Below are 26957 nucleotides of genomic sequence, written 5' to 3'. Positions count from 1 at the left end.
TTTTTTTCTTCGGTACGTCTAAACACTGCTATAAAGGAGTCATTAGTGCACTAAGGCCTTGACTATACAATGCCACTAAGGACTAGAAGGAGTGCTGTTAAATGTATTATTTTTATATATCATGTAAGAGATTTATATTTAATGCATAAATTTCAAATTTTACAGAAAAATAATCATAAATAAACGAGATATTCAACATTATTTAGACACGTGCGGGATTTTCTTTGATTTGCCGAAAATCAATGAACCGATTGACACGTCCTAAATAACATAGCAACTGATTAAACAATCACGATCTTTTTTATTCTAAGTAATTTAAAACAATTGTATCGAAAAGAATTATGTTTCAAATATTAATAATTAAATGTGTTGTTCTTAGTTAAAATGATAAAAAGGACAAATAATTTTGCTGTTGTTTTATTTCTTTCCCAACAACATTGTTTGCCATAGGAGCACGACTTTGATGTGCGCCAACTTATAAGTAAGAGTGTGGTCAGCTTGTTAAAATGTTTATCTAAGATATACGAAGACAAAAGGAATAAATATATTTATAAGTGTTCTGTTTTTATTTTAATTCCGACAAAGATGCGTGTATATACAAATGGTTTCACTAAAAATATGAGTGAATTCCGAAAACCATCATAAGAAACAACTATGTTAAGTTTCATGAAATGGATAAGCGGTTCTTAAGTTACAGTGCGACATGCGGACGCCCGGCGGACGCCGGACATTTGTATTCCATAAAACGTCCCGTCAAAATGTTGACGGGCGTATAAAAAATGCGTAGTGCGCCCGTATGTCAGAAGGAAATTTTTTGTCGATTCTTCGACTTTAGTCGAAAAAGCGAGACTAAGCGATCCTACATTCCGTCGGCGTCGGCGGCGTCTACAAATATTCACTCTGTGGTTAAAGTTTTTGAAATTTAAATAACCGTTTCTTAAACTATCCTGCATTTCTATTAAACTTAAACAGAAGCTTGTTTATAATCATAAGATAGTATCAAGAAGTTTTTAAACATTTATTAGATTCATAAACTGTCCTGGGTTTTTACCAAACTTTTTCAATCAAAAGATAGTATCAACAGGAATATTTTATTGATTTATTTCCTCATTTTTGTTGAGCATGCGATTAACAGAAAGAATAGGCGAGACACTGGGTTCCGCAGAACCTTTACGATTTTTTTAAACAAATTGTCTGTTTAACATATTGTATGAGATAATTTATGGAAAAATGACTGTGGTATGTTCATTACTCACTGTTGAAGGCCGTGGGGTGACTTATGGTGAAAACTTCTGTGTCATTTTATTTCTTGCGATGAGTTGTCTCATCCCCAATCATACCACATCTTTTTCTTGTTATCAAAACTTCAACACGTACTTTCAAAAACGTAAAGAACTATTGTACGAATGTGTATTGAAACCTCGTAACCAGCTTCAACATGTTCATTTGTGGACAGGTATCATTTGCGAATCTTTAAAACACGTATTCAAAATGGCGATTAACTGGAAACAACAAAGTATACCAGAATTTGTGACAACGCTCCACGAACAAGTCAAGCTGACGACGGACGACGACGAAGTGATACCAATATACGAACGCAAAATTTGTATGCGGTCTTTTAAAACCGACATTAGATATATTGCTCTGTTGACAAATTTATTATTTACTTGAAATATTTACAAAATACACTTTAGAAAATACTTCTTCGTTCTGATTTTTTTTCAACAACTATTCATTTATCAGTATCCAACTTTACCGATCTTCTCGATTAAACTTTAACACAACAGATGGGAGGATTCCCGTGTAATCAGTTATGTAATTTGACAAGTGTAAGACGATTCATTGATTTTCGGCATATCAAAGACAAACAGGCGCATGTCTCAATAATGTTGAAGATCTTGTTTATTTATTATTAATTTTCTATAAAATTTGAAATTTATGCCTTAAATATTGATATATACCATAATATGAAAAGAAATTACATGTAACAGCATCCCATCTAGTCCTTAGTGGCATGTTCTAGTTCATAGTGCACTAAGGACTCCTTTAGACGAACCCGTGTTTTTTTTTACCATGGGATGTTTTTTGTTCTGTTACTGAGGACATTTTTTGTCCTTTATGAATCCATATGACAAAGACTACAATAAGGATAAATTTTGTTTCATAGAAAAATCGGTAGTTTTTATCCTGATTTTTTGTTCATTTTTATCGGATATAATAGATTGAAAAATACAAACAATTAATTGAAGTTTCGTATGCATCTATCAAGACCAAGTAATTTTTTGACTAGTATAAAGGGTTGCCTTGGTTTTATAGCTCAAAACGGTATTATTCGTTTTGCTTTACATTGGGTTGAATACTGAAATAATAGCTCAGCACACTTCGGCGCAATGGTGTGCGATGGTTTATATAACGCGGGATACCTCAATTAAAGTCTACATATGTGCAATTATTATGAGCAGTATATTTGTTTCAATGTCAGTATATAAAGTATTTACTATAGTGTTATTGCCTATGGATGTTATAGTTCAAGTTGCTGCGTTCTTATTGAGAGATCGTCCTATTTGATGTTTTGCATGTGGAAATCATTCTTGCTTCTACATGTATCTTTATTTAATTTGTTCCTCTAATGAGATCCCCATTTACCATTATATAATCATAAGAATAGTTTGTGGATGCCTTTTTGGAATGATACTCAATCGTACGTATAAAAACAAATCTATCGTGTATTTCCCGTTTCACAGTCCTACGTGTATATTGAATTTTACTCACAACTCAGTAAGTTGATACCAGCGCGGGGTACATGTATGCTTAAACCTCTTATTCTAGATGTCAGGTAACTTTCTTGTGTTTATGTTCAAATGTTGGATTGCTGTCTGATTAACGAATATATGTCATTTTATATATATATAGATTGTTTTAAATTTGTTTTTTTAGGGATGCACCCAGTTGCACCTTTTCATTTAAGATATATATATTTCCGTGACGTAACCTCGAAAGATTAGTCACATCATTAAAAACAATAAGGGAAATGAAGTTTTCTCGCATGTTGCACTTTGGGTAATAGTTCTCTTCGACAAAATACTGCCTTGAACTCAATTTTGGTATAAATATAAAGAAGCCCCAATTTGGTTCTGAAATGGATATTTTTGTAAACACCAAAAGCTAGGTAGAGCATATCCCTTAATTGATAAAGGCTCTTAAATTCGGCAATGTTAAGAGACAGTGCTAGGGCTGTTAGCAAGTTAAGGTCGCTAAACTCTCATTATCCGTTTAGAGATTTTCTGAAAATACAATGGCTTTTGCCCTATTCGAAACTAAAACATAAGCAAATATAACTGGTGGCCTTCGGCTGTCAATTGTTCTTTTCTGGTTGTTGTCTCTTTGACATATTCCCGATTTTCATTTTTAGTTTTAAAATAACTAAAAATATTATTAACAATTGTCAGTTCAAAATACATTTAACAAGCCAGTGCGTTGATACATGTTATATTCTACTGAATTTACTATATCCATTATTATTACGTAATATATATGTTATATAAGTCCTGTGTCCAGGTGGAAATAACGGGCCGTAATAACAATATGTGATTTGTATGTCAGGTGAAAGTGACAACGGGTGGTATGTTTACTAAAATGTGTATCGTCTTCCATTATACATGAGGGTGTGGATGGGGGTTTATAGAAGGAAATTATAGACAAAAAAATAAAGAAAACAAAAAATAACCAGACAAATATATAGAAAAGAAAATGATGAGGTACTAGAATATATGGAATAAAGAATGATCGGCAAAAGGTAAAACGAGTTATAAAACAAATTGCCTAAAATTATAGAATACAGAAATAATGAATCCCCACTCAGACCCTCATGATCTGACATTTAAAGCTTTAGAACAATTATGGGCATGCGATACAGTTTTAGACCGACAGTGATTTTTTTTTACAAAATCAATTTGTACATGTGTATATATGTGCTAAAAACTATATCTTCATGTGCTAAATTTAAAAGACAAATGGGTTTGAATTATTCGACATTTACTTAATATTTCGGTGTCTTGGACATTTCTGTCCTTTGAGCAGACACCCTTAATATTTTATGTTTCAAAGTATAAAGAGATAAGGAATATCTTCGTTACAAAATTTGGTTCTTACTACATTTGTGTAACAATTCTATGTTAATAATTGATTTTTGTTAAAAGAAATTGATTTAAGAAAAACAATATTTTTGTTGAATATTTATCTAGTTAAAAAAAGTTGTTAATTTCTTCATAATAGTTGGAACAAAAATCTGCATACGGTTTTAAGCCAAATTTCTAAAAAGAAGGGACATAATTTTATGCTCTTAATGGTTAAATCTCGAAAAAAAATGCTAAAAGCTTTTAGAAGAAAGAGCTTAATGTCTGTTTTTTAGATTTATTCTGCGAATTGTTTCGTCTGCAAAAACATTAAACAAAGAGATAAAGAGAATCACAACTAATTGAATAAAATGGAGGATTGAAATGGAGAATGTGTCAAAGAGACAACAATCCTCCTAAAAAACAGAAAATGGTGCGTCTAAACACGACTAAGGACTCCTCAGTGCACTAATGAGTTATAATACGGTTCTAAGGACTAAAAGAGTGATGTACAATGTAAACAAATTTCTTATCTAGATAGAGATTGATATTTAATGCATATATTCAAATTTAATCAATAAAAGATCACAAATAATAATTGAACAATACCTTTGCCGGTTTTCGTTAATTTTTCCGAAAATCACTAAACTATAAGACACGTGTCAAATTACATAACTGATAACACTATTACCTTAAAAAATGAAAAAAAAATATTTGGAGAAGACAATTACCCTGACATTTAGATAATTATATTTACCATAAAAATATGTCTTGTTTTTAAATTTAAAAAAAATCATTTAATATACATCGGTTTATGATTTAATGAAAAAATATAGAAAATTGTTAAGGGCGTTTTCTTTTCAGGAAGGAAAATAATGTTTGCATCGAGAAAAATAGCCCCTCCCCTATAAATTATCATTAATTTACCTAAGTGCGGGCTTAAATTTTGACACCGATCGCGAGACCTGACTGCCATAAACAATAGATTACCATTGAAGTATTATATTGAAAATATAATACTTCCATGAGATTACGAACAGCAAACAGTGGATACACAAATTGATATGTATGAAAGACAACGACGGACACAAAATGATTGCACTGAATAATTTCAACTACCATTGAGAACGATTTTTCAAATCTCCTTATCAAATTAAACATGTATTTAAAAAAAAACTTGGGATATCTTTTACCGTTTGGTTTTAGGTAAAACCTCGTGAATCTCACCTCCTAGAAATTTGATGTGTCAGAGGATGTTTGAAAATATATATGAATTTTTTTACATACTTGAAATTGTATAAGGAATATAAACACATTTAGTATGTTTACTGTACAAACAAACAACAGACACCATTGTGTCTTATATTGTTTAATTAATTTTTACTGAGAGCAAAATTGATTAATTGATTATTCAGTGGTGGTTTAAACGTCCAGTGGCAAAGATTTCATGCATATTCAGGACGAAAAGTCGTTTCAGAAGTATATTATGAAGTATTTGGTATTACAAATGTTTAAATTTTCTAATTATTTGGTAAATGTCATTTTCTTAGGTAGTTCTAACTAATTTGTACATGTTGTACTAATCAAATTTTTCTGACAAAATAATATCTTTTGCTCTAAAATAACACATACGATTCTGATAACAATGGATAATATAAGGAACTTTGTAACTTACATTAAAAAAAGAGATTATGATTGTTTAATCATTTGTTATGTCAGTTCGCTAGTGTCCGTCGGATCACTGATTTTCGGCAATATCAAGGAAAAACCGACACGTTCTAAATGTTGTTCAACTACTCATTTATTGGTGAAATTATAACCTAATATGTCCTGTTGATAAGTATATATGTATAGAACTACAACAATTTGCAGTGCATGTTAACATAAAAGAACCAAATAATTTCTGATATGCTTGTTGTAAATACGAAAACAGCTTACAATATTTGTTAGATAATCGTTTATAAAATTTATCCGTCAAAGTGAAAAAATATATAACATGAAAATAAAAATACATAGATCATTCATTTATTGCAATCAATTATATCAAACATGTAGTTGAAATAATTTTTAGAACCAGTAACTGTCTGTAGATATAATGCGTCGGACATTGTATGCATAAAAATAAAATTTAGATTTTTAACTGTATGAAATAAAATTAGTAAGGGTTTCGCGGGACACAATGTCTCGCCTTCGTTTGCCGTAAATTTGAACTACCAGGCTGAACAAAATCAAGACACTATATTTTAATTGTTAGGAGCTTCTTTCCAAGTTCACAAATATTTCCAGTGCCTATAAAATAGCCGACTTTAATTAAGTTATTTGAATCTGAGCTGGCAAAATAACATATTATCTATTATGCTGGTATCGGCAAAACAGCTACAAGTATTGCCTTCAATTAAAATGCATATCAATTTTAAATACTGTTCTAAATAAAATAGCTTTGAGAATCGCGTAAAAAGCCTTCGTTGTTCATTCGTCAATGAATCATTCAACGTGCGTGTATCGTTCGTGTATCGTGTATTTATCATTCATCGTGTATCGTGCGTGTATCGTGTATTTATCATTCATCGTGCATCGTGCGTGTATCGTGCGTTCATCATTCATCATTCATTTTGCGTTAATCCTCCGTGTAACGCTCATTGCTCATCGTGCGTGTATCGTGTATCGTGTATCGTGCGTGTACCGTGCGTGTATCGTGTATTCACCGTACGTGTATCGTGCGTGTGGTCAGTTTGAATTTTAGAAGGTCTCTGACCTTCTAAAATTCAAACTGACCATTATTTCGTGCGTTCATCGTGTATCGTGCGTGTATCGTGCGTGTACCAATCGTGCGTTCATCATTCATCGTTCCGTGTATTTCCGTGTAACGTGCGTGCATCGTGTATTCTTAATCGTGTATCGTGCATGTATCGTGCGCTCATCAATCATTCATTCTTAACCGTGTATCGTGCGTGTATCGTGCGTTCATCAATCATTCATTCTTAACCGTGTATCGTGCGTTCGTCAATCGTGTATAATTGTGGATATCAGATAACGTGCATTTGTCAAACGTTCATCTCTAATTGTGTACCGTTCATACATTGCGGTTTTTATATGATAGTCGGTTATAGAGCTCACCAAAGCTTATATTTTTTCTCACGGTTAAAGTATATATATATATATATTACATTAATTTGTAGGATCCTTTACTATTTATAATTTAGCTGATCTGTAACAATAACATCTTCATGCCTTATATATCATGTACTGTAGTACGCCGCTAGATTAAAACTGACGAGGAAAGGTAACACACGGCCAGCGAAAGCTCTTTTTTTTAAGAGCCCAGGTGGTCTTGTGGTCTAGCGGGACGGCTGCAGTGCAGGCGATGTGGTGTCACGATATCACAGTAGCATGGGTTCGAATCCCGGCGAGGGAAGAACCAAAAATTTGCGAAAGCAAATTTACAGATCTAACATTGTTGGGTTGATGTTTAGACGAGTTGTATATATATATATGTATGTTCCGACTTTAAATAAAATTTACAGTCATACTTACTTTCTTGTGAACACTTTAAAATTAACTTCATCGTACATAACGTTCATACAGATTCATGACGTTTTGTGTAAATATTTTATCATCTGTAAATATTTCGTGGTTATTCAGTGAATCTTGCCTGGGACTGACACATTTTGAAATAATGATACATGTTGTACGTACAATGTACAAATAATAACATGATATTGACATTTCTACGACAGAAGAGTTAAAATTGGAATTTCTATTCAACTGAGCGAAAATGGACTTAAAAATATGCAGTTGGCCAACTGTTATTTGTTAAAAATATTCTGTCAATTAAAAACAAATGTGCTTTTGCAAAATTTAAATGTGGGTAGCTTCACTTAAAAAATAGAAACTGGAAAGTATGAAAAAAAGAAGTCCATGAGATGACATGTGTTGAAGCTCTACTATTGAAGATGAACTTCATGTTATTCTAAAATGCCCATTATATGTTGTTTTAAGACAAATATTATACATTTTAATGAACATTTTAACCTATAATTATCAGATAGCGAAATTTTTATATTTTTATTTAATAACGATCATGTTGCTGCTATAGTCGCCAAAAACACCAACAATATCTTATTGAAATGAAACTATACAAATCCTTGGTTGAACTAGGCTAGATTATAATTCTTCGCTTATTTGGCAAATTCATATGCTACTAAGATATTTTCAAATATTTAAGTTTTGATAAATACCATTTTAAATATCATTTTTGTCTTAGTTTCTGATGGTCATTTGCACGTTATGTTATTCCATTGAGAAAATACAATATACACGATTGTCGGGTAAACGTGGATTGCGGATTAAAATGTTAAATGTCAAACTTGAATTATCAAATTAAACTGAGGCGAATTAACACGAATATGTATATTCTCTTCAACAGTGTTTTAATTCTCTGTTATGAATTTCATTTAAACTAAGCTAAAATGTTTTGTGGAAAATAGAATAAAAATAAACATTATATGTATTTGAAGGCATTTTAATTACAGAAATATAAGATCAGGCAAATATATCATGTATTATTTTAAATTGAGGAACTTTTAAAACTTGAAATTGAAGTTACAAGTTTAAGATATAATGTTTTTTTTTTTTTTTTTTTTTTTTTTTATAAAATAGTTAAATATATAGTATTTTCATAACAAGTCTTTATTTGAATGGAATAAACATGGAACACTTTCACGGATTCATTTTTCTTTGTGTTCATGGTTGCCTATCAATGACACCGTTTTTAACGGCAAGGGACGTTTGCGCTTTTTCATATGACATTTGCGCTTTTTAAAAATGGACATTTGCGCTTTTTATTTTTTATATCTATGACTTCCTTCCTCTTTTATCCGGGCTTGGGACCGTCTTAGGTTTCAAAGTCAAATTTCTATCATCACAAACTTCGACTAGCTTGGTAAAACAATGATAATATATTTCTTCAGACTCCCCAGTCAACAGAATAAATACAAGGGGAATATAGTTCCAATTTTTAAATCCATGAATGGTATAGAGCTGCTTAAAAAATTTAGTGCAAAAGTTAAATGTTCCGTCCATAAATTTTTTTTCAACATTACACAAGCATTCTAAATTGGTTGTACATGTAAAGATGATTATTCCATTTTCTCTGTTGTTGACTTGAAGAACATTTTCCAATTTTGAGGTCTGTACAGGATAACCTTCAAAGAGAGTGTGAACCTCTTCTCTTGACTTAGGAAAATCCGGTTGGGATTTTCTTCTCACTCTATACATTGCCTTTGAAACAGACTTTAAATCCTTAGGATGTAAAGAATCCTCACCAACATCTTTCAATCCAGCACGAATGATTTTTGATGGTCTCTATGTGCGGTCGTCAGCAGCCTTTTGTTTTGCATACACTCTTAGCTGATGGCGCTCAATTTTTCTGTCGTTGCATTGTTGATGATTATGATCATTTTTCTGACTCAAAATATTAGAAGTCCCATTGTCCGTTTTAATTCTTGCATTACAATGTTTAACGGTACATCTCCATGAAACGATATAAAAATCCATCAAGACATATACATTTTGTTCTTTACTAGTCTCTATCTATAACTTTAAACTTCATGTTCATGACTGTGTAAATGAAAACTAATTAATGACAAATGTAAGTAAAATTTATTCACGTAATGATTACTTCTCATTAAGATCACAGGTAGGCGACTATAGGTAAAATGCGCAAATGTCCGGTCAATTTAATACAGGTGAATTAAAATTAAAAGCGCAAATGTCCATAGTATTTGAAGCGCAAATGTCCTATCGTTTTACAGTTAAAAAAGCACAAACGTCCTGTGCCCGTTTTTAATGTATCATGTCTAAAAGATTATTATCCGAAAAAATAATTCACAATAGTACGTTGTTACTGACTAGGTTGGTCCCCTCCTTAAAACATTTAGTATGCCTTCGTAATATACAAATATTGAGGTATTGTCACGAATTTTAATAACGGCCGGGAAACAGACTAGTTGTTAACCTTCTATGATTATTAAAGAATGACGGATGTTTTTTTTTCGGTACGTCTAAACACTGCTATAAAGGATAAAAAGACAGATTAGGGGCAAGTTTATTATATAATATATCTTATATGTGAGAATCGGATGCCTGTTTAATTAATTTGGATATTATTTGAATGATTTAGTTTTCAAAAAAACACAGGGGACAACATGATTTTAGGGGGGTTGAACATTTAAATTACAAAATTTTATTGGCAGGAGTTGGTGCATTATATAATTTAGTTTATACTGAAACATAAAATTTTCAAAAAAGATGTTTGAATAAAAAAATAATTGCTGGTGAAGTGCGGGACATGGAAATTAGACTTTTTCAGATATTGTCTCATATATATCCTCTTCTCATGGGTTTTCGTGCTATTAAGAATGCATTGTGGCGTAACAATATCTATTGAAAAGGCGTGGATAGCACGAATTCATTTTTCGTACAAAAACATATGATCTGACCATACATGTATCGGTTGTCGGCTTTTCTACACATTGATATCGTAAAATATTAGCCAGTGAGCCGCAATGAACTTTTTTGGCGAGTGACAGCTAATGAGCTAAAATGAATCAAATAATGTCCTCAGTCATAGTGGGTGATTTTTAAGGTATCTATACGAAGAAAGCCTGCTTGTCTATTTATCGTTCATATACTGGCTTTTTCATCTCCCTTACTTGGCCTAAGACTTAGCCTTAGACAGTTGCTTATCTGTTTATCGTTCTATTACTGGCTATTTTTTATAGACTAGAGACTTCATGTGTACAAACCTGACGTCAAACTATGTACTATAGAAGAAGAGACAAATAATATCATATTAAATCTTGTCACATTACATGTAAAGATAACTATAATCCAAAGTAAATTAAATTACGATGTTAATGGAAGAAATTCCCGCGCAAATATCATCACTGGGATAGACCAAAAATTATTTAAGGTCTATGTATCGTTCACTTGCCGATCAATTTACTCAGTTAAATAAAATATGTATGTTAACTATATTTATATTGGTTTTAAATTAAGTTAATCTAATAGAAAAAAAATCCCTTTTTATGGTGAAAACAATAAAACAACTGTATAAAATCATTGTTTATTAAATTTGCTTGCATAAGAACCATGAAGTTGAATTTTATTACGATTACGTGTATCCTGTCAACCCCTTTTCGTCTTTGAATCGAGGCTTCCGTTGCGTTATATCAAGCGGGGAATGTTAAGTTGGGACATACCTCTATTTTTACTGCAATATTTGGCATGTTTAAAACAGAATTACAGAAAAATGAAATGTTGTTTGTAGATACAAAACAGAAAATGATAAACACTTTTAGCAAAAGATGAATTGGATCGGGGTTCTGTGTATTTATATTATTTGTACAACTCTGTTTACTCTTGGGAAGCGTGTTCTTTACATTGAGGCTTTCGTTGCTTTACAAACGAGGCTACAGTAGTTCAACCAATCGGGGAATGTTTATTCGGGGCATGTGACCTATTTTAACTGCAGGTTTTATAATTTTTTAATCGAAATTATAGAAAAATGAAATGTTGTTAGTACATGCAAAACAGAAAATGATGAATACTTTTAGAAAAAGATAAATTGGATCGGGGTTTTGTGTATTCACATTATTTGTACAACTCTCCTTACTGATGCCATTTTTGGAATTTCTGTGACCTAAATGGTTCGCGAAAATTAATATTTTAATATATAGTATAGTAACAACACAGAGCCCACATCGGGGAAAGAAACCAACAAAAATGTTTTTTAAAAACGAAAATAACTGTAATTAATATGAGTTTTCCTATTTGTGAAGAAAAACCATTGCAGGATACAGTCAACTACGGTATAGTGTCTTTAAATATCTGTTGTATTTGTACTCGGATCGAAACAGGAGACATGCTCGTTGAAGTTTGCATTTATCCCAACTAAACACTTTTTGTCTATATGTTAATTGAATTAGGGCTTTGCATTATCTTTCAGTAACTGCGAGTTGGTACAGCTCTGTTGAGTTAAACCTGTTCCGACCGATAATTACATAATGTTTTGTTGATGTATCATATTACATAACTACTGCTACACCACTATTCCAGGATTATATGAGCGCTCATTATCATGTTTAACTCCAAAGCTTTTTATTTGGCCTGTCCCAAGCCTGGAGTCTGTAAACCAGTGGTTGTTGATTTCTGTCTTTCATAATTTATTTTTCTCGAATTTTTGTAGTATAAATCAGGACTGGTCATTATTTTTTTTTCTTTTGAATGGTTTTATATTTTAGGTTAATTCAGGGCGTTCTTGTCAAATAGCGGTAATGGCCTGTTCTTTCATCTTACTAAGAAACTAGATAAACATCAGGTCCATTCGATCAATATAATTTGGATATATCACCGCCCGTTCCATTAGCTGACAGAAGACCCTCAGTACCATGCACCATTTGTAACAAAAGTAAACCTCGACTTTCGAGGCTCCAAGAAACGTTATCCCTTGAGCTGTTGACGTTCACAATCTTTTGAATTAGTATTATAAAGTGTTATGTAAGCAATACTATTTTCTTACCATTTTAAGTTAATGTTTAATTTTTAATTTATCCAATGTTTTATTTTAGACAACTAAAGAAGACAGAGAAACAGCGTTGTTAGAGAAACTGAAAGAGCATGGTAAAAATTCAAATATTCACGGAATATCACATATTCTCTGCAGAAAAAACAATTTTCGAAGACTGTTATGGATCATGCCATTTTTGTCACTTGCAGGATTTGCAGCTTATCAACTGTATAATGTGTTGGTTCTGTACCAATCTTATCCAAAACAGACTAATGTTAAACTAGATTTCAAGCCGATGAAATTGCCAGCTATTACAATATGTAACATGAATCCAATACGACGAACCAAAGTTGTCGGTTTGTCAAGTCAACTTATTCAACAAATATTATTAGGGGTAAGACATTTAAGATCTGAAGTAGTTTAAAATGAGGTCGATGCTCATTTTATAGATTTTTCCCAATTGCCATGGAGTCCAAATGAAAAGCAAGCCAATTTCTAACCTGTTCGCATTGGAACTTATCAAATCACTTAACACTGTTGTATTTAAGTGACAATTGTAGTATACATGTAGTTAACCGCTGTTGAAAACTCGTTAATTGATTTTCAGTATACAAATTAAGATAGAAAAAGAAGGAAAATATCAACAAGGCGACTAAAAACATTAAAAAAATATATATACAATACGTCAAGCTTTAAGGGGGTACAGAACACCTAAGGGAGTTCGCTCTTAAAAATCAGCTAAACGTTTTAATCACATACTATAAGAAAGGGGAAATCAAGCTTTTCAACGATCAAAATTAGTGTTTGCCAAACTGCTATATGTTCAACCAAATTATAATTCCTGTAAACTGTGTGTTTCAAATTTCTTGAAATTTTCATATTTTTGTCAACAGGTCAGAGTAAATATTCTGTCAAAACTTTATGAAAACTAAACGAGCCAAATCTATTTTAGTCAAAGTGTGGGACACCTCCTTAAATGTACCATTCTAACAGACGAACAACGTTCCACGAAACACATTCCACAACACCAAAGATTGAGCAACAAACACCTTTCGAAAAAAAACCAACAAGAATCAACTCAGGTAACAACAGTGATACTCTTAAAAAGAAACTAAAGTATGGCAACACCACAAAAACTTTGAAAGGTATATAAGCGCAATAACAGTTTTCATAGTAACAATATAAATAATTTATAATCATACGTATGTATTCTCATTCAAAAATCATTTTGTTGTAGGGAAACGTTGACGATGCTATTAAACAACGCCTAGACAATTTCACAGATATTTGGAACTCTGATGTTTACACGTATGACTACGGGGAATCGGACACATTTTATGATGACCAGTACAGTGATGATACGGATAGAGTTAAACAGTCGGAAACCATAAGTCCAGAAAATATTAAAAAAGAGCTACTTTATGCGGAACTTACTCATCTAAGTTGGTATGTATAATACGCACACATGCACACTCATTTGAATAACGCGAAGTGAAGAGCTTATGCATATGATATACAGACAATTCTTTCTTACTATTCATTTAGTTAAATTTATATAATATCATTATCCTTTACCTTTGTAAAAATAATAGGAATAATCAAATGTATTCTTAATAATTCAATAGTTGATTGTTTATGATGTCAAAATGCCATACTATTAACACAATATCCCACTTACATTTTTGTCCTTTATAAAAGATTTGTTTGTATTCATTTTAAGGACGTTCACTTCTCTTGTTTTTGAATGTTTGCCAGATATTCGGAATCCTCTGGTTTTATCTTTGAGTGCCATTACAAATTTTGCCCAATCCCCTACTTTTCTTTCCATAATTTGATTACATATAGTTTAAATGTCATCTTTGAAAATCTTATAAAATCCTTGTTATTTTTTCATCGTTTTTGAACGGAAAAAAGTGCCAATGTTACATTTTTGTAAACGTATGAAAAATTGGGAAATCCAGGCAAATTTTCAAAGGCTTATATCTGGAAAACAAGCAATTTTTTCTGACATATTTTAGTTTCTTTATTTATATACTATCAATTTATAAAAGTCTTTTAAAAAGCTTGTTATTTTGAAACAGAGTAGCGAACATCCTTAAATCTCTTTTTAAAGTATCCTGTTTACTGTCTCTTCTTTCGTCGCTCATTTGAAGTACATTTGTCTCAGACATTTGTGGATTAACCTATACACCTGGAAAATGTTGACATTGCGACATTACGAGCCAGAATTAGAAATAATATTGGTCAATAAAAAATATGAAAAGACGTTATTAACTTTATAATTGTATTTTGCTATTCTTCCTTATGGTCTTTTTAATTATAATATGTAAAAGATGACTTTTTACTTTGCTTCTCTTGTTTTTGACTTTTTATCAGTTATTCCGAACAACCCTTGACAATTCTTTGAGGGGGCCGTACGTGGCCTGTTGCATGGCACAATTTCTGTTCATCTCCAATATACCCTCATTATCCAGTTAAAGTCTAAATTCTCCGACCTTCATCCCAGACGGCCTCTATTACTGGACACTGGCATTGAACAAACGACAACCATGGAACTACAGGATCCCAAAACTAAAACAAACTGACAACGCCATGGCTAAAAATGAAAAAAGACAAACAAACAACAGCACACACGACACAACATAGAAAACTAAAGAATAAACAACACGAACCCCACCTAACTTGGGACCGGCACATAAAGAATGTATGTCTGCTTTACCTACAACAACGATACTGTTCTTGTTTTTTTAGTTAATTAATTGTTAAGTAAAAGTCACTTTGAATCTTAATTGAGTACGAAGAAAAGGCCGAAATGGTCTTAATATTTAATTTCATCTTTTTAGACAATGAGCTTCAAACTTCCTTGACTAAATAGTGAAAATGATAAATGACCTGTATTTTAGTATTGAAAGTTTAACCAATTTTTGTCTTAGGTTTATTGACAAGGGCGGCACGTGACTCTGCAGTTTTTTGTAATTTTTGGCATCGGATTTCTCCATAATGTACCCATTTCTTTATATATTTCTCTATTATGTAGCCTTTTTTGTATAGTTTTAAATCACCACTTTGATGTTAAACTCAATTTGTATTCAGTAACATGCTTTTGAATATTTGTAATTTTACTTCAAATTTTCCGAGTGACGTTTGATTTTAAGTTCCATCAATGATTTTACCAAAGAGCAGCGATTTTGGTGTATTTAATTTCCCACCAGAACACACTCCTCTGGGAAATATAGAGGACCTCGTCTACCAATTTGCTGCTAAAAGTCGGAATTGTTGGCCACTATTCAAGTCAACGAACAGGAAGTCGATTTCAAGTTGTTTCCTATCCATCAAGGAAGTATCTCAAAATTAAAAAGAGTTCCCTCACAATTATTAACAAAGAGCGATGTAACCTTTTCCCTTCCAATGTTGAATATGAACAATAAATGTGGTGAAGATCAGTTGAAGTAATCTCCCACAAATTTTCATATAATGGTAGAGACCGTTTTGTTTTCTTTTTTAGAATAGTGAAATACTGTTAAATCGAATAATTCTATTTAATGTTATTCATCAAATATTTTCATCTTTAATTGTAGATGTCATTAGTCAGTGTCGAGAGTTATTGAAAATGTCTATTAGACGTGTTAGATCAATGATTACTTTTGACAAACAACAAACGAGAGTCGAGAGACGATACACATTTTAAATGGGTTGTCTTGATTTTTTTCTATTGTTAACATAATGCATTATGTAAATCAAAATGAAACATGATAAAGAAAGGATTTTATTATTTTCAGTCAATTAAATGAACCAGCGCGGATGACGCCACATTGTACCAAGTACTTTATAACATTTAAGTCTGCGAATAGCATGTTCGAAATTAATTCTGGATTCTCCATTGCGACGATTTAGCTTCTTGCATGTAAGTTGAGAACGGTCTCTTCTTGTTTTATGACTTTATTGGTGTCTTTTGTATGGCGTCATTATTGGATAACGGTTGGCATATATTTTATCCGCTAAAATAGAAAGGTTCTCTGGGAAATCAAGTTGAACTCCGTGTCCTATTTCTGGCATCGACTGTTCCTGTGGCTCATTTTAAGGGCAATAAATTGCATGAAATGTACCATCTACTGCCGCCACTGCGTTTGGCAGTCCTGACCATCAGCCTTGCAAGAACAAACATTCGTTATGCGACGGCCAATCCAATGGAGAAAAAAATATCTCCCACAACACGGTGCTATACCATTAATTGTATGTGACATAGTAAATGAAAAAATCATAAAACTACAAAGACAAAATCGAATAACATGGATATGTTCTTAGCCATAAGATAACAATCAAAAGGCGAATTCTGAGACAACAGTTGCATATGACCGATTCATAAGGAAGCAAGTGCCAAAAATACTTTTGGCATTGACTCAGAATCTGATTCTGATTTTAATTAAAATAAATAGAATATCCTAGTATATGACTGGTTTATTTTTGTTAATATATCGCTATGTCATAAAAAACCTATAAATATAATACTGACGCTCTAATTCATAACATGTAGTTTGAGTCTTTTCTATGCAGATGAACTGCAAAACATTATCGTCGAGTGAGGTAGCATTCTCGGATCCAGGGAGTTGTTCCGGGGGTTGGAACTCCCCTTTGTCTCCCGATTTTTCTAATTATGTAAACGTTTCATGTTGTTCCGGGTGTTGGAACCCACTCCCTCCCCCGCCCTTTTTTTCAAAATATTGGCTGAATCCGCGCCTGGGTAGCAATGTTAAAAAGTTGTTATTGTGCCGAGTAAATCAATAATTAATTTTACTCTTTTGAGATGGTCCCTAATTTAAATGTCTCAACTTTAGACTCTCGACTCTCAATTGTCAACAACAGTTATATATCTAACATGTCTATAAGGCGTAGTTAATCTTTACATCCTGTGTGAATAATTAGTATTCATTTGCAAGTTAACGACAAATTTAAGTAAATATGTCTGTTTTGTACTATTCTCGATAAACCACAATTAAAAATGATCACTAGATCTCCAGATATCAGAAAATTAGAAGTTCATCAATGATTTGTAATTAATTCTTTTTAAAGAATTAAACAGCATCGACTATAAACAAAGTTACAGGTTTTGTTCTTACTATTCTTATTTCAGTTCTTAGAAAAGGTACAGAGTTTATATCCCGGAGGTTATAGAAAAATTCCCACAATACGTGCTGTGTGCGTATTTATTCATCTGCACAGCACAAAGGACTGCTTCCTTTAGCATGGTATTATCTGCCGAATGTGAGAAGTCTAGATGACGTTGACGTACAAGGTTAACCTTTCTGAAAACTACAGAGTGCTTCGCTGTATCTAAAATTAAGTCAACGTGTGTTTATCGGGTCTTGAATACCCATTGGGTAATTTTATTCCTTATCCGCCTTATTAAATATTTTGCCTGTTCAGGACATGTTCCTAATCATATAACATCTTGTAGCCAATAGAACCCCAGTAAAATCATAGGGCAGTCAATCAGAACTGAAATTTGTTAAGTAATAATTTCAAGATGGCAAAAATATCGAACATGTGTGGAATGAAATTATTAGCTTTACATGGTGGTGCGAAGCAAATAGAAATTGAGCATTCATTTGTCTTTATAAATTCAAAATTATCAATTAATTTAGATAAATTGCCTGAGCCAAATTATGAGTTTGACGCGACATTCTACAGCAAAGTAAAGCAGCAAAGGCATAAATGTTCATTGATTGGTTTGATCAGAGCGAACAGCTTACGACATAACTGAATTACTATGATTAATAATTTTATGTTTTGCTCACTATCTTAAACAGTTCTATGAATGAAATTTGCCAAGGAACGCACTTAAGTATTCATATAGGGAAAAAAGATTTTCCTAGAAATTCTTATTTCAATTGATCGCAACCTATTTGTATATATATATCAGCTTTACGTTTTTAAGCAAATAAAACATGACCATGGTTCAAATGAGACATGTCCGTAGACAGAGGCATGCAGCTATCATCGCTACAGATGGCTACGTTTTCAGTTCCTTTATAGATTTCCCTATATTTCTTTTGATATTCACAATTTATTCACGTTTTATGTCCTTCTATATTAAATTTTTATATAAATTCAATGTACTGCTTGGACCTACACACTAACAATCATGCAAATATTTTTTTATCATCTACTCAGGAATGAGAGGTATTTTGCTGGTCACCAGTATAGAGATTTTGTAATCAGTTGTGAATTTAGAGGTGTCCCATGTGATAAGTAAGTATCTGTATATTTTCAGCTACATGTCTAACAATTTGATAAAAGGAACTTAATACCGCATACAAACCAAGGATAAAAAAAAAAATATGACTGGTCCTTTTATGAATTTTGATTCTCCTCGGCAATTCTTTAATATCATTTAAAAGATATATGCATATGCGACATGTATATCATGTTATTTGATAACCAAATTGCTAATTATATCATATACTAGTAATACAATAATCTAGAGTGTATAACCGATGTCTTAAACATATCCGTATGAACAATCTTTTTTTTGGTTAACAAAATTAAGGTTTGCGTATCATGTACTGGTACACTGTATTAAAAATAGTATTGATAATTGAAATAACGAGTTAAAAAGATTTATAGACATGATTTACCATAAACAATTGAAAAAAGCCTGCCTTCGAGAATAACGTAAGGAGACATACATTGAATACCGTTTATCTTTTGCATTGTATTCAATCTACTGTCAAAGGAAGTAAAAAAGACAATAACTCATGCAGAGACACAAACACATACCGACATCATATTAACTCTCTTGCAACTCTCAAAACATAAAATTGTTTGTATTCCTTACATAGTTTTATTTAAATACAGCTTCTCAATCTACACTGCATTAGATAGATAAAAATGATACTTGGAAAGGAAAAAAACTAAAAGACACTGAAAATTATAAGTCGAAAAAAGACCAAAAAAATCGGTGAAGAAATATAACCCGACAATCTACAACATACAACAGAGACAACTGTTGATTGGGTCACACGCACTTCACCACATATTTGAGGTGTTCTCGATAAACCACAATTAAAAATGATCACTAGTTGTCCAGATATCAGAAAATTAGAAGTTCATCAATGATTTGTAATTAATTCTTTTTAAAGAATTAAACAGTAGCCGTTATAATGAGATGTTACAGTTATATTTAATAGTAAAAGTTGTATGATTGCTCTAGACACAACTATAAAAACTCGGGAATAATATGGAATTTCTTAAACATCAACTACAAAACTCTACTGTAAAGACTTCAAAATTTGACAAGACTCTTATACCACTAGATAAACATTAAATGCGTAGTGTATTCTTTTTCTTCAGCCCAGTTGATGAATACCTGTCCTTGCATTATGGTAACTGTTACACCTTGTATTCGCGAAAGTATATAGTTGGGGTACCAACGGCTACTTCAGGTACTAGATTTCCATCAACATGATCAACACTTCATTTCAATTAAAGTATGAAACGAAGTTATTAAAGTTTTATGTTCGAGAAATCTTGAAAAAAAAAACCCGATTGAACGGAATACTATCATGCAAATACATGCCTTAGCATTGCATAAATGTTTTGTACGTTCCTCCATGCGAATTTCAGAAAGTGCCTGACTGAGTATCAAGTTAAGACTACGACAGTAAATCGCTTTTTTGTCCCATGAGCACATCATTTGGCAAAGTTTGCTTAGTTGTTTATTCCAATTATGCTTTATAAATTAAGAAATAATTCTTTCATGCCATGCTCTATGCTCATTTTAACATGGGTAGGCATTATATTTGTTAATATCTAATACCGAGCGTTAGCGAGGTATTAAATGTTTACAAATATAATGCCTACCCATGTTAAAATGAGCATAGAGCATGGCATGATAGAATTATTTCGATTCTAATAGGAATATTTTGAACTTTTGTACTTCGAAGCGGACCTATAGTAGACGCTCGAAATGTCGCCATTTTGATTTGATGAACAAAAACGTTATAGAAAAATCAACAGTTTATTAATAAAAAAAAGAAGAAAAACATTTAAACTTACTTTTAGAATGTTTTTTATTTAATTTCCTAGCGAGCAACACCATACAAAATGTCCATTTTGATCTCTGGCGTTGTTCAAAATTCATCTGACGTTGCAATTTCAATTGTGACGTCAATTACGTGCAGCCCATGTTCTATTCAAATTAGAACATGGCTTTGTACCCAAAGCTAAAGCAGAACGTCATATTAGAATTAAACTGTCAATTGTTCTTGAACAATTGAGAGGTCTTTCCTTTTTTAATGTAAAATACATGTTCCAACAGACGTAGAATGTATTGAAAAGGTCAAGGTCAACCTGAAAAAGCTCGAAAACACACTAAAAATCCTTTAAATAAGGTTAAAAACACTAAATTCGCTATATGGGACATGACCTTGACCTTTGACCTTTTGACCTTTGTCAAGGTCATTGGTCCCCAATGCCATTACTGAAGACCCCAAGGGTCTAGGACCTTTGGTTATATAGTAAAAGCTGATTTTGTCTTTTCAAAAACCTAAAACAGGGGTTATGCCCCTTATAGAAAGGTCAAATCTCTTTGGTCAAAATGTAACAAAGTTGCGCCATAACGACCCAAACATTTTCCACTATTTAAAACTTCTGTAAATATAATGGTTTCTGAGATTATCCCATAACAAGGTGTTAGGTCAAAGGTCAAGGTCAACATACAAATTTGACCTTGAGGTATTTTTTAAAGATACATGAAATGATGATGATTGGTGAAGATCCTATGTGTCTACGACTTACGGTTTCTGAGTTTTGGTGGCCAACCGACACCGGTTAATTTTCATAGGGGCATAACCCTACCAATGAGTCGTTGAATCTTTTCGATCCAAATGTAACTAAGAACCGGGGTCTGGTCCTGAACAAATTTCACCCTTCATTTTTTTCTACCTATTACGGTTACGGTGTTGGAACGATAACAAGGTTTTTGGGTTTCGGAGGGATTACTCCGAACCGACAAAATATTTCGACTCACAGGGTGAGTTCCGGATAGGTATTCATGACACCGACACAAAGTGTGAACATGAAAGCGACACGTCTTACGGTTACGGAGGGAAATTTTGTCAAAGTTTGGCGGAACAAGAAGAATAATAATCAGAAGAAATACAGTAAGGTCTTTCCCTTTAGTAAAAGGAAAGACCTTAATTACAATTAGATAAAATTGAATAATTAAGATATAAAGGTAAATCAAAAATCAAAATGTCACTGCAGATTACAAGAAAGGGACAGACCAAAAAGTACGATCGTTTGTGCTCAAGTGATTTGAAAGAGTGACAATGCTTCACCTGTGACACCCGTCGAGCAACCATGGATTCAAAGCAATACTGAGTCAAATTCAGAAAAAGTAAAAACGATAAAAGAAGTTTTATCAAGCTCTTAGCTGAATATGTCTACGTTCTTTTGTGACCGACTCATATAGTGAGTAAAGTACTTTCAAACGATCACCAGATTACGATATACCAACCCGTGCGATTAAAAATAAGGTTTTACGAAAATGCTTCAATATAGATTGCTTATCATGCAATGTGTGACGAATTTCTGACATTTCAGATGGCTACTCGTTAGGTCAATGATGACGATTTGAGTTCATGATAGACTTCATTTTGTACATTCTTCCATTGCAACTAAGATATGAGAGTCCTTTAATGATATACATAGCACTCACATTTTTTTCCTGAAAATATTCTTTATGTCAAATTAGATATGTCTGATGTTTACGTTTTAACCCCGGAAGTGGCCCTGACACAAACAAACATGTACTTTTCAACTGGTATAATCTTGGTTACCCTTTTATCGATATGTGTCATGACAATAAATGACTAACGTGTCCCCGTCTTTCCACTCAACATATGGTAAAGTCCACTTTTAATAGTAGTTCATTTTCCTTAAATTTGTATGTTTCGGAGATTAGTATGGCATCCGTTGTGCTGAATTAGTATATATTATTGTTCAGGGGTCAGCTGAATCTGCCTCCGGTAGCGGGATTTTTTAGCTGCTTTCAAGACTTGGTGGTCTTGGGCTGTTTTCTGCTCTTTGGTCGGGATGTTGTCTCTTTGACACATTATCCGTTTCCATTCTCTATTCTATGTATTTACTAGGTGTAAAAGATCAAACCAACATGTGTAAAGTTTTCTATTCAACACAAGGAATCTTTATATAATAAGAGTAATATGTTTTAAAAACTCGTTTTGAGATATGGATATTGTTTCATATCAACACTTGTTATGAAACCTGTAAATATCATTTAAGACTGAATATCATTTTGACTCAGCTGTTTATCGATATTGTTTATTTTGAAAAACAAATTTCGTTAATGGGCGAATATTTGAACTTGTCAGTTATTTTCAATTGATGCAGAACAATATTATTAACGCGTTTACAAGATATATACAATCGTTCTGCTATTGTACCATGCATTTCTTACGCCTAATTATGTCTGTTTTTCTTTGCAATTAAGGGAATTACGTTTGCATGATGCACGTTCATTATGTTGCCTCAAAACATGTAATAAAGCCACACAATGGGAAGGTCATTCGATACTGCATATCTGACATTTATAGACTGCTTCAGCAATGCCAACAGAGATAACAAATTCTGTCCAGCACACACAAAATTAATTGTTGCGATATTTGTTTTGTCATTAGAAAATTTAGACACTTTCAAGAACAATGTCTTTTTAAATGAAAAAAGTATAAACATGCATATCTGTCTCTCCTTGTATTTTTACCACTCAAATGTATCTTTCTTCCGTCCTTAAGTGAAATGGACGGTCGCATTAAAAAGTCACTAATGAAATATACCAGGCTTATAATTTGTAACGTCAGACTCGCGTTTCGTCTACATCAAACTGACAAGTGGATCGCGCATAAAAAAAGTTTGGAGACCAAATCAAACAGGACGTTGGAGAGCATTCCGAAAAATAGTGCTTCGTATATCTGAGGCTATCTATGCCGGGGGTAGGAAAACCTTAGTGCTATGAATAATTCAAACAGTTTTAAACAGAACATTTCTAAAATGACCATATGAATGATATTTAATATCAACGAAAGTGCTGACCATCGGGTTTGTGATATCCTGAGAGAGTTGAAACCAGAGTTTCTTTATGATTACTAAAGTTATTATAGGAAAATATAAATATAGGCGGAAGATACCAAGGGGAAATTCAAAACTCACAAGTCACAGAAAACTGCCAGGGCAAAGAAAAACCGAAAGACGGCGAATGCACGAACACAACTACAAAACACCTCATAAATTACTAAAGACAGAGAATTTGCATAATAAAGTCATATCATTAACCATGTCAGTCCTGAAGCACTGTTTGCTGCGATATAATATTTATTTGACCGCAAGGTTTTGTTTCATGAATAATAAATAAAAAAAATATATCGTGTTAGCATTCAATTTCAGTTGTGAACTTTTACACAATACACGTCTTTTTATGTTTATAATTAAAATTCTGATAAAAATGCTAAAAGAAATAAAATATACCCAACTCGTGCACGTGGAGAGGGGTTTTATTGCATTCACCTTGTCTGTCCGTACATTCATACAACGCATATCTTCGTCGCATGTTTTTCTGGAAATACTGAACAAAAAACTTATGTATTTGGTCAGCAGCTTGGCTGTGAAGCTCTAAAATATATGAGCGCTTTTATGACATGTCAGACACCTACTGTCTGTGTTTTGAAACTTTGAATTACGAGGGTGGGTATGCTTTGTATATCATTGCTCGGAAATTTTTGGTAACATGCACCTACTAGGGTTAAGAGATAGTTACGATGGTGAAGGGAACCATTGACAATAAATGAAGTACTTTCCATGCCATTGTCTTCAGATGACATTATTATTATACATAAAAGTATTTTTTAATAATTATTGAAGGGATAACACTGAAGATCAATTTGGAAAACTATGAATCTCTTGCATTATCAGAAGGTTATGGAGCAATATTGATGATTCACGAATATGGACAGGAACATCCAGAGGACCGTGCACTGATTATATCTGGTGGAACAGAGACTCATGTAAAATTACAAATGGTAAGGAAATAATTTTAAGATAGTGTAAATATACTCAACAAAACAAAGAAACCCATAAATTTTTGTTAATTGTTTATTTTCTGGAAAGGTATTTTTTGCGGGGGTTAAACAATGTTGCCGATAAATGTAGGCTTAGCAAATACCAAATCAATTAAGTCGCATTATCGAACACGGTAGGCATGCGTAATCTTGCATGCAGAAAGCATATTTTGATGGATTCTTACAAAACAAATTAAAGGAAGTCTTTAAACACAGTGCACGTATTACATCTAGTTGACTAAATTTGCCAAATCTACGACGAGAAACAGACGCACACAACGACGTGATCAACAATCAGTCAAATGTGTGCAGTGTCCCATCACGATTAGACCTATCTTATCAGATTCAAAAACAGTTCCATCAGAAACACGTGAACATTGCATTAATGTGGAACACATCCTGCGAAATCATTTATAAAATTGGGCTAGCTTCTTATTGAAAATCGTCTTTAACATGCATTTATATACATGCTTTTTTTTGTAATTTGAACTCTGTTTGGTAGGGAGTAAGCTCTTCTTTTCTATCGAGAAGTGAATTATAAAGGTATGATTTCTTTGCTGATTTCAAAAGTGCATATAAGAATTGTTTTGTGTCATAGGTTTAAAGAAAAATTACAAACGACGGACCCGGTGCATATCCCCGTGACAGTGTTTCAATTTAAAAGTTAGTGATGTGGTATTAAAAAGTAAAATAATAAAAATACCGAACTCCAAGGGAAATTCAAAACGGAAAGTCGTTTATAAAATGGTAAAATCAAAACCTCAAACACATCTGACGAATGGAAAACAACTGTTCCTGACTTTGAACAGGCGTTTGATTATGTAGGAAATGGTGGATTTAACCTGGTTTTATAGCTAGCCAAACCTCTCACTTGTATGACAGTTTGCAAATTTCTGATTTTATTTCCCTCCTCAAATTTTTATAAAATTTTCGAAACAGTGTTTTATACATTAAATATCATATTATTCTTCATTAGTGTGAGAGGAGTTCTGGAACAAGCATTATTGCGATTTACTAAACCCCTAGATTTTTTCCTAGGATCATACGAACATTTCGACACCTGTTGTTGAATTCCAATACATAAGGGTTTCATTCAAGTAATATATACCCCTATCTAAAATATCTAACAATCTATCACTTTATACTGGATAACTCGAAAGAACAAATTACGTATTTTTCCGTCCTGAGGGCAAACATCTGAAACCTTGGATATAGACAATTTTAACAGTGTGTATATTTCATCAAATTTTAAATGTCTGAATAATAGCCAACGATAAATCTAACGGGGCGATGGATCATATAATTATGATATGTCTAGAGTACACTACAAAATATAATATACATAACAAGTTTAAAAGGGTACAACATCACCCAAAAAAAAAAAATCATGAACAAATGTTAAATATTTCGGATAACTAATATCCTTCATCAGTAAGATGTAAAATGATCTTATCTTGACATGTGGTAGTCAAACTGAAATTATAATCTTGATCGGTATACAAATTATCACGAATCAGTAATTTGTTTTCAATATTGATGTTTGGGAGGAGGAATAAATTCCTTAAAACTGTAAGCGTCCTGTACTAAAGTCTGAGTTACTGGACACAAGTGATGCTAGGGACTCATTCTATGTTTTTTCATTGATGCCCTCTGGGGAAACTTTCCTTAACTTTCTTATCCAAAAACTTTTCCGAGCAAGTCTGTAGGCCCTTGACCAACCTTCGTTGTGGTCTATGATAGCGATGGTAAGGTTTTTTGGGCGTGCCCAGGTGATCTGTCTCGCCAACATACTGCATGCCATATCGACACTAAAAAAGGTATACAACATTCTGGGTTTTGCAAGTTACCTTGCAAAATATAGTGTACACAGACCCATTGGAGTGGCAAGTAAATATTTGAGTATTCAGTATTTGTTGGCAAGTCAGACACCGTCTGTTACCACGCGACTTGCACCCTCCTGCAGTTGAGGAGCTTTTATTAGAGGTGACATCAGCTCTCACAAATAAGTCTTTTAGACTTGCTGGTCTCCGAACAGCTAAGACAGGAGGTTTGGGAAAGATCTTTGATAATTTTGGGTGTTCGGCAATAATCTGCAAATTGAAACGGATCAAACGTGAACGGTTAGTAAAGGCCGGATTGTAG

The 26957-nt window shown here is 32.8% G+C and overlaps 1 protein-coding gene across 1 annotated transcript; it reads left to right on the top strand.

Annotated features, from left to right (window-relative positions):
- Positions 1-1230: 1230 nt before the first annotated feature.
- LOC139525114 (degenerin-like protein asic-2) lies at positions 1231-24788 on the top strand. The gene is made up of 4 exons (XM_071320298.1): positions 1231-1239; positions 12746-13078; positions 13922-14126; positions 24619-24788. The coding sequence occupies exons 1-4, from the start codon at positions 1231-1233 to the stop codon at positions 24786-24788; spliced, it is 717 nt and encodes a 238-aa protein (XP_071176399.1).
- The last annotated feature ends 2169 nt before the right edge of the window (positions 24789-26957 follow it).

This window comes from Mytilus edulis, chromosome 5 (assembly GCF_963676685.1).
Source record: "Mytilus edulis chromosome 5, xbMytEdul2.2, whole genome shotgun sequence".
Taxonomy (NCBI): Eukaryota; Metazoa; Mollusca; class Bivalvia; order Mytilida; family Mytilidae; genus Mytilus; species Mytilus edulis.
The sequence above is the reverse complement of the archived record's forward strand: the minus strand, read 5'-3'. Positions and strand labels throughout refer to the sequence as shown.